The 20,145-nt window shown below is 42.7% G+C and overlaps 2 protein-coding genes across 8 annotated transcripts in view; one reads left to right on the forward strand and one right to left on the reverse strand.

Annotated features, from left to right (window-relative positions):
- LOC106573718 (copine-2) overlaps positions 1-4,583 on the forward strand; it is a 47,440-nt gene extending 42,857 nt beyond the window's left edge. Inside the window, exons 15-16 of the mRNA XM_014149022.2 lie at positions 3,360-3,596; positions 4,071-4,583. Coding sequence (XP_014004497.1) covers positions 3,360-3,596; positions 4,071-4,178 — 345 coding nt within the window. The 3' untranslated portion in view covers positions 4,179-4,583. The remainder of the gene's footprint in view (positions 1-3,359; positions 3,597-4,070) is intronic.
- A 1,520-nt stretch (positions 4,584-6,103) lies between these two features.
- On the reverse strand, positions 6,104-20,139 carry LOC106573716 (proteasome activator subunit 3 interacting protein 1). 7 transcript variants are annotated; one of them, XR_001321408.2, is made up of 10 exons: positions 19,694-19,930; positions 18,566-18,619; positions 18,258-18,391; positions 18,014-18,112; positions 17,494-17,646; positions 12,959-13,080; positions 8,728-8,861; positions 7,155-7,228; positions 6,843-6,993; positions 6,104-6,511 (listed from the first exon to the last, which is right to left on the reverse strand). XR_001321408.2 is itself a non-coding variant. In XM_014149017.2 (10 exons), the coding sequence occupies exons 3-10, from the start codon at positions 18,382-18,384 to the stop codon at positions 6,523-6,525; spliced, it is 870 nt and encodes a 289-aa protein (XP_014004492.1). In that variant the 5' UTR covers positions 18,385-18,391; positions 18,566-18,619; positions 20,034-20,139; the 3' UTR covers positions 6,104-6,522. The 7 variants fall into 7 exon arrangements, 5 of the variants coding, with proteins under 5 accessions (XP_014004492.1, XP_014004491.1, XP_014004490.1 ...); XR_001321407.2 differs by having other exon boundaries at positions 6,104-6,527; XM_014149017.2 differs by lacking the exon at positions 19,694-19,930 and adding an exon at positions 20,034-20,139 and having other exon boundaries at positions 6,104-6,527; positions 6,843-6,998.
- Positions 20,140-20,145: the final 6 nt, after the last annotated feature.

Genomic DNA, 20,145 nt, shown 5'->3' on the forward strand with positions numbered 1-20,145 from the left:
AAGCTCGTCTGGAGGTTAGTTAACACAGTGTCCAAAGAGGGGCCAGAAGTATACAGAATGGTGTCGTCTGCGTAGAGGTGGATCAGAGAATCACCAGCAGCAAGAGCAACATCATTGATTGATGATGATGACTGCTAGCTAAGATTTTGAAAGTATGTTGACATGATCAGTCCAATCAAAGCCATGATAGATATAACATGATTTGATGTCATTTATCTGTGGCCAATGACCTTGAGCCTTCTTGGATGGGCACTTCTAATGTAAATCTGTGGCTGCACCCAAGGGGGCTTGAACTGCCTAGCTCTACTTGAAGATTCTGTGGTGACGTTGTGTCCCCATGAGTGACAGAACACTGAGCCAATCACGGCACAACTAGAGAAGATTACCAACGTCTTAGCGGTGTGCTTTTGCTGGCTGCCCCTCCACTACAGAAAGCACTGTTCTAGGCTGAAACACTTGCATTTTGGAGCTGCCTTACTCAAGAGACCATGTTTGTATGCAGCTTTATTAACTCAAGGATGATAAAAAATGTTTTACATTGTTTGCAAACTGATATGTAACACAAATGAATGCCAAAATAAAATGCAAAATAGTCAAATTATTAAAAATAAATAAATGCTAAACAGGTAGGGCTCAAAACCTGAATGACAGGTCACCACTGGGCAGGAGAGACTCATTGGGAGGAGGGGACTAGAGAATACCCAGAAGTTCTGACTGAATGCACATTTGAGCGCCCCAGGACCATCCATTTACTTTGTGCTGTTAAAATGTATGCTATGAAATCCTGCAATTTACATTGAGGCAGTTCACCCTCATAGCAAATGGCTGGCAAAGCAATCCAAGCAATGTTTGCATTGCCTATTCGCTCATGGAGCTGCCTGGCAGTGACTGAGGGACAGAGTATTAAGTAACTGAACGGCTTGTTTTGAACAATATATTTTTTTAACAGGAAAATGTACACTTTTACTGCACTTTTATGAGCATTTAATACATAATCCTTGAATCATATAATCTATACATATTTTTATTTTATAAATTCAAAGAAAGACCAAAAATTGGGACCAATCACAAGTGGGGTACCACCCTTAACGCCCTAATGGGTGGGCCACCGCTGATCGTTCCATTAGGCCTTTGGATTATTTTGTTAATCAGCATGAATTAGATTGAGAAATAAAAGCTCTACTCATGGGTCTTCTTAAATTAAACTTGTTTTTGACGGTATGTGTGGGGCATAATACCACAGAGGAGTTTACAAGGGAGGAACTCCCTCAAACTGTTATTCCAGTGGCTGGGATCTGCACACAGCTGTTGCAAGAGCGCATTTTTCACTGGCTGTCCAAAATCTAATTCAAGTTTATTGGTCGCGTACACAAATTTGCAGATGTTATCGCAGGTGCAGTGAAATGCTTGTGTTTCTAGCTCCAACAGGGCATTTATACCTAGCAATACAAAACAATACACACATAATCTAAAAAGTTAAAAGAAAGATATTAAGAAATATCAGAACAAGCAATATCAGACTCGAACTTAAAAGTAATCCGAAAGTATCTGTAATCTGATTGCAATATTTTAGTTTGTAACGTAATGGATTACAGTTACCGTTTTTTTTGTAATCAGTTACATGTAATGGCTTACATGCAATCCGTTACACCCCAACCCTGTTAGTGCATGTTTAGTGCGATTGAGAGTGAATGTGTGCGTTTGCATGTGTGAGCACACATGCATGTGCTTCTGTATGAACTTACAGTGTGTGTGTGCTTCTGTGTGTATTTTATGTGTGCGTGTTTGCAATGTGAAGAAGAGGATGAAAATAAGTCAGCCCCCCTTCTCTTCTTAGCCCAGTGCCCTTGATAAGTGTGAGGATGGTGGGGAGCTGTGACACACTGGCCCGAAGGGCTTGACGTCACAGCATCACATCAACCATGCCAGAAGGCCAGGAGAGTTAATCATGGCCTCCGAATGTGTGTATTCCACACTTAAAGCACTTATTACCAAGCAGTAATAGAGCTTTTTTTTACCCAGAGGGACATGTTTGTGTGGTCTGTTACACTGACAAATTAATTTGCATGGCCAGATATGGACAATAAAACAGAGTATTTTATGAACATAGGTCTAGTCCTCCCATTTGGATGATTACCAGGACTGGAAGGGAGGGTATTTGATGTCAGTCAGATTGCTTTGTTTCCTTTTACGAACAGAAAGAAGCAGTGGGTTGGAAGAAAGAGAGAGGCACTATTTGGGGGGGGGTAAAATTGTGTTTATTTTAGTCTTTGTTATGCAAGGCATGTTTGAAGTACTCTACATAGATACAAGTTCTCTGTGTGAGTATGGAACGTGGGAACTGCTGAGGGTCTGTGTGTCAGTGGCTGTGTTCAGAGAGTCAGCTCGAGACCCTCTCATCCTGTACAAGTGCTGCTCTCTCCGACCCTCATGGTTTGGACCTGGCCATAATAAACCCACAGGACTGAATGAAGCTCAACAGACCATAGCTTTACACTGACTCACACCGTTGACCAGCACACATAGACATGCTTTTACTGCTTTTGTTCTGCGTACCACAGTATGATTCAGAAATCTGTGGATCCCTTAAGACCTGTAGAGCCTTTGACATTTATGCGTATGGGCCTGGGTCTTTCTTGGGCTCCAGTCAGTTAATTGTCCAGGTCATGTGTGAGATGGTTCAGTGTGAATATGCTGCTGTCTGCTCTCTAACCAGCCTTACAGCTGGAAGAAGATTCCATTATGATGCAACACTGAGCAAATGGAAATCTCCATTCTAAATATGACTATCAGCAAACTGCAGCAGAAAGAACAGGAGACAGGGATTGTGTGACTATCTAAATCCTTCTTCCCCCACCCTCCTCTTTTGAAGGAGTGGAATGGGATAGTATTGAAGATCCTTCTTTCTCCTTCTCATCTTCACTCTCCACATGTACAACAATATCTCCGCAATGTAATGCAATCATCACTAATCTGACTGTGCTGTTCTAGGGTGTTTGGAGTTAATGTGCATAAAATGCAATTAAAGAAATGTGTGTCTACTGAGCGCTGTGTAAGTTCACAATGAGGACACAGCTTGGACATTAATTGCATTCATTTTAACTTATTCCAGTGACACATCCGAGGTGTGGTGGTAGCCATCATACTGACACCGTAATCCATGTGTCTAAACCGAACAGTTGAATACATTGTGGCTAAACGTCATTTCTGTTTGAACAATTTGTCCAGTCTTTTCTGCTCTGTCCCAACATGATTATATTCCCCTTCAAGGCTTCTTCACATCATTCCCAAAGCTTAATCCCCATTCTCTCTCCCCTTCCGTCCCCCCTCTCTCTCTCTCTTTCCTTCTCCCCCTGCAGCAATACTTCACTCTGCTGATCATCACAGATGGGGTGATCAGTGACATGGATGAGACCCGCCACGCCATTGTTCAGGCTGCCAAGCTCCCCATGTCAATCATCATTATTGGAGTGGGCAATGCAGACTTTGCTGCCATGGAGTTCCTGGATGGGGACAGCAGCGTGTTACGCTCCTACACAGGAGAGGAGGCAGTCAGAGACATTGTGCAGTTTGTTCCCTTCAGGGACTTCCGAAATGTGAGTGTCTCATATGTTTAATACACTTAGGGGGAAACAAAAGCGGTGTATGAATTAGTCTTGTTTTTATTCCCCTGTAGTCTAAAACACATTGTGGTTGACTGTTTAACGTTATGATGTCAACCTGTTGCACTATACTCAGATATCACGACAGGTTGTTGTTGCTGGACAAATTAGAGATGACACATCCTGATATGGACTGACTTTGTGAGTGTAAACAGCCTTGGGAGTGGGTGTGGGTGATCTGTAGGCCATGTGACTTCCTCAACAGTAGGAGAGAGCACATCCTAGCTTCAGTCCATCTGCTGAAAATGAGAAAAATGTTCCATACACAGAGTATGGAGAGATGGAGTGCCATATCTTACTTCTAAACCATTAACTGGATGAAAGTTGATTCTAATGCATTCTTATTGTATAAGCACTGATATTTAGAGATCTCAATGTGACTTTTACTTTTCTGTCTTGTTCTCACAGGCTCCGAAGGAAACTTTAGCCAAATCAGTATTGGCTGAGCTGCCGCAACAGGTCACACAGTACTTCAAACAGAGGAACCTGTCGCCTAGCAACACAGCATCGGAGTGAAATCCCAAGGCCTTGGTTCATCATCATGCATGTTGCAAATATCTATTCACTGTTTACAAGACAAAATGAAAAAGTGCATGAAAAGGTTTTTTAATATGTATTCATCAGATTTTTTAACATCTTATCTGAAAGCAAGACTTTGTGGAAGAGAAATACAGTGTGTCAAAGAATACTACTTTGCAGTCCCCTGAAGGGAAAATTAGAAATGCGTATATTCTACCCTGAATGTAAATTTATACATTGTTCTGTTTCCAAAAGAAAATGTTTATGAAAAGTTTTTATGTATCTTTTATGCAGTGAATTGTAATTTGTTGTACTTGTACTGTACCTTGAAGGCGTTATTGATTTTATAAAGTTCACCATGTATTTGTTACCACTCAGGTCAATAAACATACAGAAATGTCACTGTGCTGTGTGCTTGACTGAAACATAAGGCTGAGGCAACACAAGGAATTAATTCTGCTTGAAGATTTTTAAAAGCAAGCGGAAATTTTAGAAAGTTATAGTTTGAAACAATCAGTACAACCTTATCCTGGATATGCCTAGTTAAATCAACTTTTCACTTTATCCAATTGAAGACGATTTTCTGAAGATGTGTACAGTGGGGCAAAAAAGTATTTAGTCAGCCACCAATTGTGCAAGTTCTCCCACTTAAAAAGACGAGAGAGGCCTGTAATTTTCATCATAGGTACACTTCAACTATGACAGACAAAATGAGAAAAAAAATCCTGAAAAATCACATTGTAGGATTTTTTATGAATTTATTTGCAAATTATGGTGGAAAATAAGTATTTGGTCAATAACAAAAGTTTATCTCAATACTTTGTTATATACCCTTTGTTGGCAATGACACAGGTCAAACGTTTTCTGTAAGTTTTCACAAGGTTTTCACACACTGTTGCTGGTATTTTGGCCCATTCCTCCATGCAGATCTCCTCTAGAGCAGTGATGTTTTGGGGCTGTCGCTGGGCAACACGGACTTTCAACTCCCTCCAAAGATTTTCTATGGGGTTGAGATCTGGAGACTGGCTAGGCCACTCCAGGACCTTGAAATGCTTCTTACGAAGCCACTCCTTCGTTGCCCGGGCGGTGTGTTTGGGATCATTGTCATGCTGAAAGACCTAGCCATGTTTCATCTTCAATGCCCTTGCTGATGGTAGGCTTTGTTACTTTGGTCCCAGCTCTCTGCAGGTCATTCACTAGGTCCCCCCGTGTGGTTCTGGGATTTTTGCTCACCGTTCTTGTGATCATTTTGACCCCACGGGGTGAGATCTTGCGTGGAGCCCCAGATCGAGGGAGATTATCAGTGGTCTTGTATGTCTTCCATTTCCTAATAATTGCTCCCACAGTTGATTTCTTCAAACCAAGCTGCTTACCTATTGCAGATTCAGTCTTCCCAGCCTGGTGCAGGTCTACAATTTTGTTTCTGGTGTCCTTTGACAGCTCTTTGGTCTTGGCCATAGTGGAGTTTGGAGTGTGACTGTTTGAGGTTGTGGACAGGTGTCTTTTATACTGATAACAAGTTCAAACAGGTGCCATTAATACAGGTAACGAGTGGAGGACAGAGGAGCCTCTTAAAGAAGAAGTTACAGGTCTGTGAGAGCCAGAAATTTTGCTTGTTTGTAGGTGACCAAATACTTATTTTCCACCATAATTTGCAAATAAATTCATTAAAAATCCAATGTGATTTTCTGGAATTTTTTTTCTCATTTTGTCTGTCATAGTTGACGTGTACCTATGATGAAAATTACAGGCCTCTCATCTTTTTAAGTGGGAGAACTTGCACAATTGGTGGCTGACTAAAAACTTTTTTGCCCCACTGTATGCAGTACCAACAAGGCTTCCTACAAAGAGCACCCTGAGAAACATATTCCTACATTCTATTCTTATTGGTTAAAGAATGCACGTGAATGAGTACAAACAGAAACAGAAATCACTTCCATTTTATTCAAACTGTATTTCATTCCATTTATCATTCATTCATGCATGCCAACTCTTCACACCAAATACAACAAAGAGAAAACGCTTTAACTTTCTTCTCCCCAAGCCTCGACCTTCCAATGATCAAAACACACATTTCAATGGAGAGAAGTCCATTAAAATCCAGAATTATTTGCACTGATGCATCAAAAAGAAACAAAAATAAAAGGAAAGATATTTCCACATACATTGCATCTGAGACTGCCCACAAAGCTCAGGCTTGCTTTCTTGATGTTTTCTAAGGTTTGGTATGAATGTGATGTGGCAGTCCTTTCCTTGATCCCAAGCTGTCAGTCACTGTTCCCTTGGCCAATAGCACAGCTGCAGCCGCAGGGGGATGTCGTCAGGTTAGGCTGCCAGGGATTTAAACTGTGTGAGATGTCATATTGGGAGGAAGGGGGGGGGAGGTGTCATATTTGGATGCACAACATCAAAACCACAATGGCATTGAAGTTCATTTAAGGGGTTTTAATTATTTAGTGATTATGAAGAAAGTAAATCACAACTAACTATGCAGCTTTGGGCTGGAAAACACTTGATAGAAACGCTGCAAAATGAGAGAGCAACAGTAACTCATACAGCTGTGAAAGCAATGGGAGTAGAAGTGTTGGCAGACTGTGTGAATGTGTGTGTGTCTATCTGCAGACTCTCTCTTTATATGTCAGATGCTCCTGTTCACGCTACCTTCGCTGTCACTACTGGACTCAGAATCACTGCTGCCGGAGTAGGCTCCCAGGCCCGGCAGGATGCCCACACACACGGCAGCCGATGGCCGGTGGAGGATGCCTGTCGTCTTTACTGTGGAGGTCTGCTCACCCGCATCTCCGCCCGCCTCCTGCTCTGAGAGCACAACACACTGTCAGTCACACTTACTGATATCAGTGAACACATAACAATGTGTGAGACATAAGACTTTGTTATTACTGCATTAAGTTGTGACATTATGAGTAGCCGTGACATTATGAGTAGCCGTGACATGAGACGCTTCCAGCCCACCTGTCTGGCCCCCATTCCATGCTGCAGACTCCTCAACCTTATGTTTCTTGCTATTGTCTGAGGACTGTGAGGAGCTGCAGGAGAGAGAAAGGTAAGACAAGGCACAGAAACCTACAGATCAATTCACTGTTTTCCATACTGAAAGCCATAGCCTACTCCACCACTCCCCCATAATTGTGACCTCCTCTAACACAGGTATTCCCAAACTGGGGTACGCGCAATGCCGTCCGGGGTACACAAAAAAATTAAATCAATTTATATTTTCTAACGGGGCTACACATTGGGTGAGGTTTTTTCCCCCTCGCCTGAGTACCCTATTTTCACTGCCACAAATAAATTTAAACCATCTAGAGTTCAGCGTATTAACAACGTCAAATACAGGTAGCCTTGTCAAATAATGAACCGTTACTCTCGTGGGAATTCCACGACCGGTCCGTATGTAGCCAAACGTAGCTGCTGCTCATTCCGTTTGCTAGAAAAATTGATAAATGGTTAAAAAAAAGTAAGGCCCGCGTCCATAGAGACACATACCAGCTCTACTGGGGCGGCAGGTAGCCTAGTAGTTAGAGCGTTGGACTTGTAAACAAAAGGTTGCAAGATCGAATCCCCGAGCTGACAAGGTAAAAATCTGTCGTTCTGCCCCTGAACAAGGCAGTTAACCCACTGTTCCTAGGCTGTCATTGAAAATAAGAATTTGTTCTTAACTGGACTTGCCTAGTTAAATAAAGGTAAAATAAATAAAAAATACTGGTAGTACTTTTACTACCAGCAGTACTACACCTGTCGACGATACAAGTTGTTCTGCTTCCACGAGTACATCCAATGCTAGCATCAGTAATTCTACATTTCTCCAGACCTTAATCCCATAGAAAATCTGTGGAGGGAGCTAAAGGTTCGAATTGCCAAACGTCAGCCTCGAAACCTTAATGTCTTGGAGTAGATCTGCAAAGAGTGGGACAAAATCCTTCCTGAGATGTGTGCAAACCTGGTGGCCAACTACAAGAAACGTCTGACCTCTGTGATTGCCACAAGGGTTTTGCCACCAAGTACTAAGTCATGTTTTGCAGAGTGGTCAAATACTTATTTCCCTCATTAAAATGCAAATCATTTTATAACATTTTTGACATGCGTTTTTCTGGATTTTTTGTTGTTGTTATTCTGTCTCTCACTGTTCAAATAAACCTACCGTTAAAATTATAGACTGATCATTTCTTTGTCAGTGGGCAAACGTACAAAATCAGCAGGGGATCAAATACTTTTTTCCCTCACTGTATATGTCCCTCACTGTATATACTTCCCGCAAGACGGGTTGTGACAAAAACTCACTCATTCTTATGTTTAATAAATGTATTGTATAGTGTGTGTGTGTGCGCGTCAGGCGTATAATGATGGCAAAAAAACAACATTTGAGAGTGTGCTGACCCTGGTGCTAGAGGGGGTACACAGCTGGAGGTTGAATGTTTGAAGTGGTACGGGACTATAAAAAGTTTGGGAACCACTGCTCTAACAATATATTCAGATGAAGTGAAAACTGTGACCTAGGTCTAAAAGGTATTGTGGCCCCTGGCCTCACCTGCGTCGCTTGACTGCCCCGGCCAACAGATGGGCCTGGGACAGGTGACTGGTCTTGACCTCAGCTGGTCTAGGTCCCACCCTCCTCTCTGGCTCCTTCCGACTCTCACTGGATGCCAGCTTTTTCAGAGCACTGTGAGATCCTGGAGTTAAGGAGGAAATGGAGAACACACAGACGTGCAGATCCTAGATGTGACAAACTGCTGATAGAAGTGATGGGGACACCAGCTGACTCACATCTCACTTGACTCAAGCAGGATATTGCCCACTGGGCTGGCACTGACTGTCAGAATGGAATTTCCAATAGGTTTGGGTGAGTGAGTACAGGAAAACAAAATGGTATACACAGAGCTCTAGCCACAGTCCAGGTGTGTCCTCAAACCCAGCCTGTTCTTTCCACTTACTAGTCTATGGGCCTCAATCACTGCCCTAGAAAAGTGACACAATTTGGAGCTAAGAAAAACCTGTGACACTGGTGGGAAAACTATCTTAGGACAAATGACTATATTACGAAAGAGGGCTTTGATGGAGGTTCTCAGCAGTAAGCGCTTCAACTGTCTCCCATCAGCGTACAAGCCAGCCCTCTGTAGGATTTGGTTGCCACGACAACACATCCTCCTCCATCTGCAGACAAACCTGATTGTCAGTGGAAAGAGAGAGGTAACATGTATTTTCTTGCTTACATGATAGCATAATGTTCTGATCATGCCCCCTGCATCATGTTACATGACAGCCTGAACGAGACAAATGAAGGCTATCAAGTCATTGACGTTATGAGCTATGGCTGAATTTAGAATGAATCACCACAGGACCACAGCTCAGAGCAGTGCTGAGATATCTGTGACATGAGTGGCTTTGCATACATTAACATCAGTTAAGTGGACATGCAAAGCATACAGCACACTTTAGAATAGATGCATTAAAATCATTACAAATCAACAAAAAAAATATATACTTTGCTTAACAAAATGACATGCTACCAGTGTCCTTCCTGAGGAACAAACCAACAAAAATCAAGTTGCAAAGCTACTTCAACAAGAAACAGTGTCAACTTAGTGACTAATCAATCCCTCGCTGTGAGGAGATCATGATCATATGACAAATCAAGTTCTCACTAGTCACTACCTGTCTGTCACTGTCTATGCAGGCATCTTTAAACTATAATCTTACCCATACTGTATATTGTTTGATCTAATGGTTTCTCATCACTGTGTTTGAGGTGTGCTGTAAGTCATGTTAGAGAACATGAGCACTAACAAGGTGGAAGAACACCCATTCTGACCTGAAGCCTGTAGACTGACACACTACTCCTGGCTGTCAACTTAACTAAGGTGAAAGTGGGAGTAGAGGGGTAGGACAAGCCTAAATCTACTGCTAGAGAGCAAAAAGCTCAACACCAAAAAACTGTGACAGAGATAAAGAAACACATGGAGAGAGTATGAGAGGATCACACATACAGTGCATTCGGACAGTATTCAGACCCCCTTGACTTTTTCCACATTTTGTTAAGTTACAGCCTTATTCTAAAATTGATTAAATAAAAAAAATGTTGCTCAATCTACACACAATACCCCATAATGACAAAGCAAAAACTTAGTAAAAAAACAAAAAAAAAACAGAAATACCTTCACATAAGTATTGAGACCCTTTGCTATGAGACTCAAAATTGAGCTCAAGTGCATCCTGTTTCCATTGATCATCCTTAAGATGTTCCAACAACCACCTGTGGTAAATTCAACTGATTGGACATCTTTTGGAAAGGCACACCTGACAGTTGACAGTGCATGTCAGAGCAAAAATCAAGCCATGAGGTTGAAGGAATTGTCTGTAGCGCTCCGAGACAGGATTGTGTTGAGGCACAGTTCTGGGGAAGGGTACAAAAAAAAATGTCTGCAGCATTGAAGGTCCCCAAGAACACAGTGGCCTCCATTATTCTTTATATTTTTTTATTTCACCTTGATTTAACCAGGTAGGCTAGTTGAGAACAAGTTCTCATTTACAACTGCGACCTGGCCAAGATAAAGCACAGCAGTTCGACACATACAACAGAGTTACACATGGAATAAACAAACATACAATCAAAAAACTACAGTAGAAAAATCTATATACAGCATGTGCAAATGAGGTAGGATAAGAGAGGTAAGGCAATAAATAAGGCCATGGTGGTGAAGTAATTACAATATAGCAATTAAACACTGGAATGGTAGGATGTACAGAAGATGAATGTGCAAGTAGAGATATTGGGGTGCAAAGGAGCAAGATAAATAAATAAATACAGTATGGGGATGAGGTAGATTGGATGGGCTAATTACAGATGAGCTATGTACAGGTGCAGTGATCTGTGAGCTGCTCTGACAGCTGGTGCTTAAAGCTAGTGAAAGAGGTAAGAGTCTCCAGCTTCAGAGATTTTTGCAGTTCGTTCCAGTCATTGGCAGCAGAGAACTGGAAGGAGAGGCGGCCAAATGAGGAAATTGGCTTTTGGGGTGACCAGTGAGATATACCTGCTGGAGCATGTGCTACGGGTGGGTGCTGCTATGGTGACCAGTGAGCTGAGATAAGGCGGGGCTTTACCTAGCAGAGACTTGTAGATGACCTGGAGCCAGTGGGTTTGGCGACGAGTATGAAGCGATGGCCAGCCAACGAGAGCGTACAGGTCGCAATGGTGGGTAATATATGTGGCTTTGGTGACAAAACGGATGGCACTGTGATAGACTGCATCCAATTCTTAAATTGAAGAAGTTTGGAACCACCAAGATTTTTCCTACAATTGGTCGCCTGGCCAAACTGAGAAATCGGTGGAGAAGGGCCTTGGTCAGGGAGGTGACCAAGAACCCGATGGTCAATCTTCCAGAAGGACAACCATCTCTGCAGCACTCCACTAATCAGGCCTTTATGGTAGTGGCCAGACGGAAGCCACTCCTCAGTAAAAGGCACTACCGCCCGCTTGGAGTTTGCCAAAAGGCACCTAAAGACTTTCAGACCATGAGAAACAAGATTCTCTGGTCTGATGAAACCAAGACTGAACTCTTTGGCCTGAATGCCAAGTGTCAGGTCTGGAGGAAACCAGGCACCATCCCTACGGTGAAGCGTGGGGGTGGCAGCATCATGCTGTAGAGATGTTTTTCAGCAGCAGGCACTGGGAGACTAGTCAAATCAAGTCAGGATAGAATCAGGAAAGTTGAACGAAGCAAAGTACAGAGAGATCCTTGATGAAGTCCTGAGTGCTCTGGAGCAGGTTTTCAGACTGGGATGAAGGTTCACCTTCCAACAGGACGACCCTAAGCACACAGCCAAGACAATGCAGGAGTGGCTTCGGGACAAGTCTCCGAATGTCCTTGAGTGGCCCAGCCAGAGCCCGGACTTGAACCTGAGGGAACTGGAAAGACCTGAAAATAGTTGTGCTTCCTGACAGAGCTGAGAGGGTCTGAAGAGAAGAATGTGAGAAACTCCCCAAATACAGGTGCCAAGCTTGTAGCGTCATACCAAACACGACTTGAGGCTGTAATCACTGCCAAAGGTGCTTCAACAAAGTAAAGTGTCTGAATACTTACAGAAATGTGATATTTCAGATGTTTTTCTTTTATAAATTTGCTGACATTTAAAAAAATATGTTTTTTCTTCGTCATTATGGGGTATTGTGTGTAGATTGAAAAGAAAAAAAACCGATCAAATTTAGAATAAGGCATTAACATAAAAGGTGGAAAAAGTCAAGGGGTCTGAATACTTTCTGAATGCATTGTAGATCCATTATTTGTGTGACTCAAGGTCAATCCGACATCTGCATTGGCCTTGCAGCATTTACGGTGATATAGCCTCTGCAGACGCCAGGGCATTCATACTTCTTGCGCTTCATGGACCAGTGCAGAGCTGTTGTGAAAGAAGTTGTCAAGGAAGTGAGTTTGAGTTCATACATGACCTCCCGCCCTCACCTACAGTCAACCAATCATGTCAATGCAGAGCTATACAGTGCCCTCCGCATTGTTACAAATGCAATAGGGAGCTTGATTTGGACCCTGCATGCCTCCAGAGGGTCCGAAATTGCATCACACCCTCCATACGAAGCCTCCGACTACATTTTCGGATCAGGCATGAATTGGCTTTTAATGTTGCCATATTGACAGACATTTTCTACCAATAAAATGACATGAAAATGGATATACTGTTTTTGCTCTGTGTGTGTGATAAAGAATTACAGTGATGGAGTGAGTATACAGCTGAAACTGAAAGGATATTCTGTACTCTTTCAGCTCATGCTGCTCCTCATCTCTGCGTTGTTTCTCCACCAGACTCTGTTGCCTGGAGACCTCATCCAAGAAGTGAGACTCATCCTCATCCAGGCCTTTGACCATGTTCTCTGTGGTGAAAATACATTTCTATGGAAAAAATATCTAAGCACTATAGTACCAATACAACAATACTCTCTGATCATTTCAACTTAAGTCCAGTGGAGTTGGGGAAGGGTTATGCCATATGAAAATACAAAACAAAGATCTTTCTAGTTTCCTGAAATGGCCTTACTTAAAGAGCATATAACTTTACAAGACACATTCAGCCACAAGGGTAACTACTAATAGTAGGCTGGTCAACAGGGAAACTGAAAAGCAGGGAAGCTGCTATGCCAGGAAGCAGGCTTGAGTCATTTCCAAGACTAGATAATATTCTCCTCTTCTGATGTATTACATAGTTCCATCTGTTCACATAAACAGGTTCATAATATCAAAATGTGCACATATACACACAACCAGAGCATGAAATACTTTATCCTCAACGGTCCAGACTCTGACCCGTGTTCAAAATTGCTCAAATGTTAATTTAGAAGCGGCGCCCCACTACTGCTAATAGTTTCCACCACTCCAATAAATGTTTATTACATATACAGTACCAGTCAAAAGTTGACACACCTACTCATTCAAGGGTTTTTCTTTAGCAGCAGAGAGAACAGTCTATGACTAGGGTGGCTGGAGTCTTTGACAATTTTATGGGCTTTCCTCTGACACTGTCTGGTACAGAGGTCCTGGATGGCAGGAATCTTGGCCCCAGTGATGTACTGGGCCATTCGCACTACCCTCTGTAGTGCCTTGCGGTCAGAGGCCGAGCAGTTGCCATACCAGGCAGCGATGCAACCAGTCAGGATGCTCTCGATGGTGCAGCTGTAGAACCTTTTGAGGATCTGAGGACCCATGACAAATATTTTCAGTCTCCTGAGGGGGAATAGGTTTTGTCGTGCTCTCTTCACGACTGTCTTGGTGTGCTTGGACCATGTTAGTTTGTTGGTTATGTGGACACCAAGGAACTTGAAGCTCTCAACCTGCTCCACTACAGCCCCATCGATGAGAATGGGGGTGTGCTCAGTCCTCTTTTTCCTGTAGTCCACAATCATCTCCTTTGTCTTGATCACATTGAGGGAGAGGTTGTTGTCCTGGCACCACACAACCAGGTCTCTGACCTCCTCCCTATAGGCTGCCTCGTCGTTGATCAGGCCAACCACTGTTGTGTCATCGGCAAATTTGATGATGGTGTTGGAGTCGTGCCTGGCCGTGCAGTCATGAGTGAAAAGGGAGTACAGGAGGGGACTGAGCATGCACCCCTGAGGGGCCCCGTGTTGAGGATCAGCATGGTGGATATGTTGTTACCTACCCTTACCACCTGTGAGCAGCTCGTCAGAGAGTCCAGGATCCAGTTGCAGAGGGAGGTGTTTAGTGCCAGGGTCCTTAGCTTAGTGATGAGCTTTGAGAGTACTATGGTGTTGAACGCTGAGCTGTAGTCAAAGAATAGCATTCTCACATACAGTGGGGCAAAAAAGTATTTAGTCAGCCACCAATTGTGCAAGTTCTCCCACTTAAAAAGATGAGAGAGGCCTGTAATTTTCAGCATAGGTACACTTCAACTATGACAGACAAAATGATTTAAAAAATCCAGAAAAATCACATTGTAGGATTTTTTTATGAATTTATTTGCAAATTATGGTGGAAAATAAGTATTTGGTCAATAACAAAAGTTTATCTCAATACTTTGTTATATACCCTTTGTTGGCAATGACACAGGTCAAATGTTTTCTGTAAGTCTTCACAAGGTTCACACACTGTTGCTGGTATTTTGGCCCATTCCTCCATGCAGATCTCCTCTAGAGCAGTGATGTTTTGGGGCTGTCGCTGGGCAACACGGACTTTCAACTCCCTCCAAAGATTTTCTATGGGGTTGAGATCTGGAGACTGGCTATGCCACTCCAGGACCTTGAAATGCTTCTTACGAAGCCACTCCTTCGTTACCCGGGCGGTGTGTTTGGGATCATTGTCATGCTGAAAGACCCAGCCACCCAGGGAAGACCCAGCTTCAATGCCCTTGCTGATGGAAGGAGGTTTTCACTCAAAATCTCACGATACATGGCCCCATTCATTCTTTCCTTTACATGGATCAGTCGTCCTGGTCCCTTTGCAGAAAAACAGCCCCAAAGCATGATGTTTCCACCCCCATGCTTTACAGTAGGTATGGTGTTCTTTGGATGCAACTCAGCATTCTTTGTCCTCCAAACACGACGAGTTGAGTTTTTACCAAAAAGTTAAACTTATTTTCCACCATAATTTGCAAATAAATTCATAAAAAAATCCTACAATGTGATTTTCTGGATTTCCTTTCTCATTTTGTCTGTCATAGTTGACATGTACCTATGATGAAAATTACAGGCCTCTCTCATCTTTTTAAGTGGGAGAACTTGCACAATTGGTGGCTGACTAAATACTTTTTTGCCCCACTGTAGGTGTTCCTTTTGTCCAGGTGGGAAAGGGCAGTGTGGAGTGCAATAGAGATTGCATCATCTGTGGATCTGTTGGGGTAGTATGCAAATTGGAGTGGGTCTAGGGTTTCTGGATGATGGTGTCAAAGCACTTCATGGCTACAGACATGAGTGCTACGGGTTGGTAGTCATTTAAGCAGGTTACCTTAGTGTTGTTGGGCACAGGGACTATGCTGGTCTGCTTGAAACATGTTGGTATTAAAGACTCAGTCAGGGACAGGTTGAAAATGTCAGTGTAGACACTTGCCAGTTGGTCAGCGCATGCTTGGAGTATACGTCCTGGTAATCCGTCTGGCCTTGCGGCCTTGTGAATGTTGACCTGTTTAAAGGGTTTACTCACATCGGCTACGGAGAGCGTGATCACACAGTCATCCGGAACAGCTGATGCTCTCATGCATGTTTCAGTGTTACTTGCCTCGAAGCGAGCATAGAAGTAATTTAGCTTGTCTGGTAGGCCTGTGTCACTGGGCAGCTCGTGGCTGTGCTTCCCTTTGTAGTCTGTAATAGTTTGCAAGCCCTGCAACATCCAACGAGCGTCGGAGCCGGTGTAGTACGATTCAATCTTAGTCCTGTATTGACGCTTTGCCTGTTTGATGGTTCGTTGGAAGGCATAGCGGGATTTCTTATAAGCTTCCGAGTCCTGCTCCTTGAATGCGGCAGCTCTATCCTTTAGCGCTGTGCGGATGTTGCCTGTAATCCATGGCTTCTGGTTGGGGTATGTACTGTTGGATTCTGGATTAAACTTGGAACATTGTTATACTCAGAATATAGGAACATTAGTTACAAAAGAGACATGAGGGGTGCCATAATGAAGCTTGGGAGGGGCTGAGTGCAGGGAACACGATCGCATGTGGCAGTACTGGTAAGGGGAGAAACCGTTGAAGGCTCATATCACTTAGCTCCCTGCCTAGCAATAATGATGCAATGTTTAGCGATAAGGAGGGGACTCCACCCAAAGTGGGGTATGAATACTACCACGGGGGAAGCCATGTCTGTGTCTGAATTACAGCTGTATCGATGCTTTGGGAAGAATTAAACTTGGTTAAGCCTCTAGTGTCCGTGAGTTATTTACTCTGAAAATTAGAACCTAACAGTACGTACGGTCACTGTGAGGACAACATCATCGAGGAACTTACTGATGAACCCAGTGACTGATGCGGTGTACTCCTCAATGCCAACGGAAGAATCCCGGAATATAATCCAGTCTGTGCTAGCAAAACAGTCCTGTAGCTTAGCATCTGTTTAATCTGACCACTTTCTTATTGACCGAGTCACTGGTGCTTCCTGCTTTAATTTTTGCTTGTAAGCAGGAATCAGGAGGATAGAATTATGGTCAGATTTGCAAAATGGAGGGTGAGAGAGAGCTTTGTATGCGTCTCTGTGTGTGGAGTAAAGGTGGCCTAGAGTTTTTTCCCCCTCTGGTTGCACATTTAACATGCTGGTAGAAATTAGCTAAAACTGAATTAAGTTTCCCTGCATTAAAGTCCCCGGCCACTAGGAGTGCCACCTCTGGATGAGCATTTTCCTGTTTGCTTATGGCTGTATACAGCTCATTGAGTGCGGTCTTAGTGCCAGCATCGGTTTGTGGTGGTTAATAGACAGCTACGAAGAATATAGATGAAAACTCTCTTGGTAAATAGTGTGGTCTACAGCTTATCATGAGATACTCTACCTCAGGCGAGCAAAACTTTGAGAATTCCTTATATTTCGTGCACCAGCTGTTGTTTACAAATATACATAGACCTTCACCCCTTGTCTTACCAGAGGCCGCTGTTCTATCTTGCCGAAAAAGCATAAAACCCGCCAGCTGTATGTTATACATGTCGTTGTTCAGCCACTGAGATATTATAGTTTGTAGGATATACTTGATCGTAGTTTGACTATTTTATTTCCATTGATTGTACATTGGCTAATAGGACCGATGGTAGAGGCAGATTATACGCTCAACGTCAGATCCTTACAAGGCACCCATACCTTCATCTCCGATATCGCCGTCTCTTTCTTCTGCGAATGACAGGGATGAGGGCATTATTGGGCGACTGAAGTAAATCCTTCCCGTTCGACTCGTTAAAAAAAGGTATTCCTCCAGTACGGGGGGAGTAATCGCTGTCCTGATATCTAAAAGCTCTTTTCGGTCACGGTGGCAAATGCGAAAAAACACACAATAGCACAATTGATTAGGGGATTGTAAAATGGCAGCCATCTCCTCCGGCGCCATTAAGACATCAAAACTATGAAATAACACATATGGAATCATGTAGTAACCAAAAAAAGTGTTAAACAGATCAAAATATAGTTTATATTTGAGATTCTTCAATGTAGCCAACCTTGCCCTTATGACAGCTGTGCACACTCTTGGCATTCACTCAACCCCCCCACCATTCCATTGATGCGAGAAAGATGCAAGTTTAATCTGAGACAGCCAATGCGACATCCCAGAATGTGATAGGAAGGAAAGTGGAGAAGGACAAAGAAACGAGAGAGGAACCCTTACTGAATTTAAACTGCTCATCATACTCCTCCTGCTTCTTGTCCTTCTGCTCCTGTAGCCGCTCAAAGAGTGAACGCCCATCATACTCTTCCTCAGGAGCCTCTGTATCAGGGAGACATCGCAAACACACAGAAACCAGAGGCATGCAGATGTTTAGAAGAGACAAGTGTACAGGCATGATGTAAGATATTGCTTGTGTCTGTGTACATTTTTTAAGGAAGAGAGGAGTTAGTGGCAGATTGCTTACCCTCTGGGTCCTCTGGCTTCCTTACTTTTTCCCATTCCTCCTGTATTTGCTTCCTCTTCTCCTCGATAACAGTCTCTGACACAAATTTCCGACTGAGGTCTACGCCCCCGGCCGCTGGCACTGCCATCTCCCTCCTTGAAAAGTAAAGGTGCATGCACAAATCTGAGCTTTAACAGCAGCAAGTAGCATCCACAATAGACTAACCGAAAAACATGTTACGAATCTATACTAAGAAAGAGTTTTTATCATTGATCAGTGTTTTTTTTATCCATCAAAATAGAGGTATACAGTGTAGATTGAGAACTTACTTTATTTGTCTCAACTCAATCAAGTAGACAACAGACACCAAGTCAAGAAATCATCTGTAGAATAGAAAATAACTCAGAGTAATGTGTTGAAAAATGCAAAGCATATGAATGCAAAGGAAAAGGGAGAAATGTAGGAAGTCAGATTAACAATTAGAGTATAAGAGTCTAAAAAAATGCTACACACAACACTCTACATGGTTAGTTAGAGTATAAACCTCGTAAAAAATGAAGTAAAAACATTGCAGCCTGTTGACAATGGATGAGGCTATGCCTCCCTCTAGTGGTCATTTCAATAAATGTGTTTGTAGCAAGTGTAGTTAAATAGCGGTTTCCTATCAAATTATATTTTAGCTAGCTTCTACCAATCATACAACATCAAACAAATTACTGAAGTATGGGTTGTTTTTATTATGGTTGATACTCGTTTATTTTTGTAACTTGCGTTTCCAAATAAGTATCTCGGTATAACATTACCTACTAAACCAGTCGTGCCTGGGGGTACTTGGCCTATCCACAGGGGTGGTACTGGAGAATACTTATGTCATGAGACCATAGGTTTACTGGTAAAATACGGGGGGTACTTCAGGGGTACTCCGGGCAGATCAAAATTATGTGGGTGGTAGAGTAACCGTTAGGCCTAAATTGATACCTAATGGCTAGGTTTTCCATATCATATCCTAACTGGTCACTAGTTATTACTGGCTCAAATCAAGATAATGGATTAGCTAACCAATTGGAAACGAAACACGAAGACATTACACGTTAATGTTAGTTAACGCAGCAATCTAACGTTAGCTAAAATATGGGACACATTGACAGACACTGATAACAAAAAACGGCGAGAAAAAAACATTGTGTAGCTACAGAGAGCTTTCTAGTAGCCAACACCAAACATACTAGCTACAGTTTAAAAACGCTGTGCCAACACCGTTAGCTACACTAGCCAGCACGAAACACGGTGATAAATCGTTGCAATACCGCTTCTATCATGTCCAAACAAAAACTTATGAGATTCGAAAATGATTGAAATAGTTCAACTTAACCTATGATGTTACATTGTGTCATTTTTTTAAACGTAATAGCTAGTACAAAAACAACAACATAGCTAGCTCGCTATGTTAATTTTACCTAATCCACGGAGCCTCGTCGTGTCACAGTGAATATGCTCCGCGCATACTATAGTTTGTGAAGGACCAAGGGCGATAGTTTAAACCGATCTTCGATGGGCTGAATAATTGTAGCAATCTATGATCATACATACTTATATAGTGTCCAAAATAGTGTAACTCCAACGAACCATTATTTTAACTGCAGTATACATTTTCAGAGTAAAATTACTACCGGTATGCTGATAATACTGGCTGTGGTTGAATGCACGCACATACTTTATTTTCATTTAGGCTACCTGTAAAACAATCTCGTTTCCACATACATATTACACATTCTAAATGATAAGACTGTAATTTACTGGTTGTAGAAGAATGCTGGATGTCATGTGTTGAATGTTGAGAAAACTTCCATTGACATCAGCACCACCCATTCATTTGAAGACAGCTGATCGTGGGGGGGGTGGGGGGGTA

Source organism: Salmo salar, chromosome ssa16, assembly GCF_905237065.1.
Source record: "Salmo salar chromosome ssa16, Ssal_v3.1, whole genome shotgun sequence".
NCBI classification, from domain to species: domain Eukaryota; kingdom Metazoa; phylum Chordata; class Actinopteri; order Salmoniformes; family Salmonidae; genus Salmo; species Salmo salar.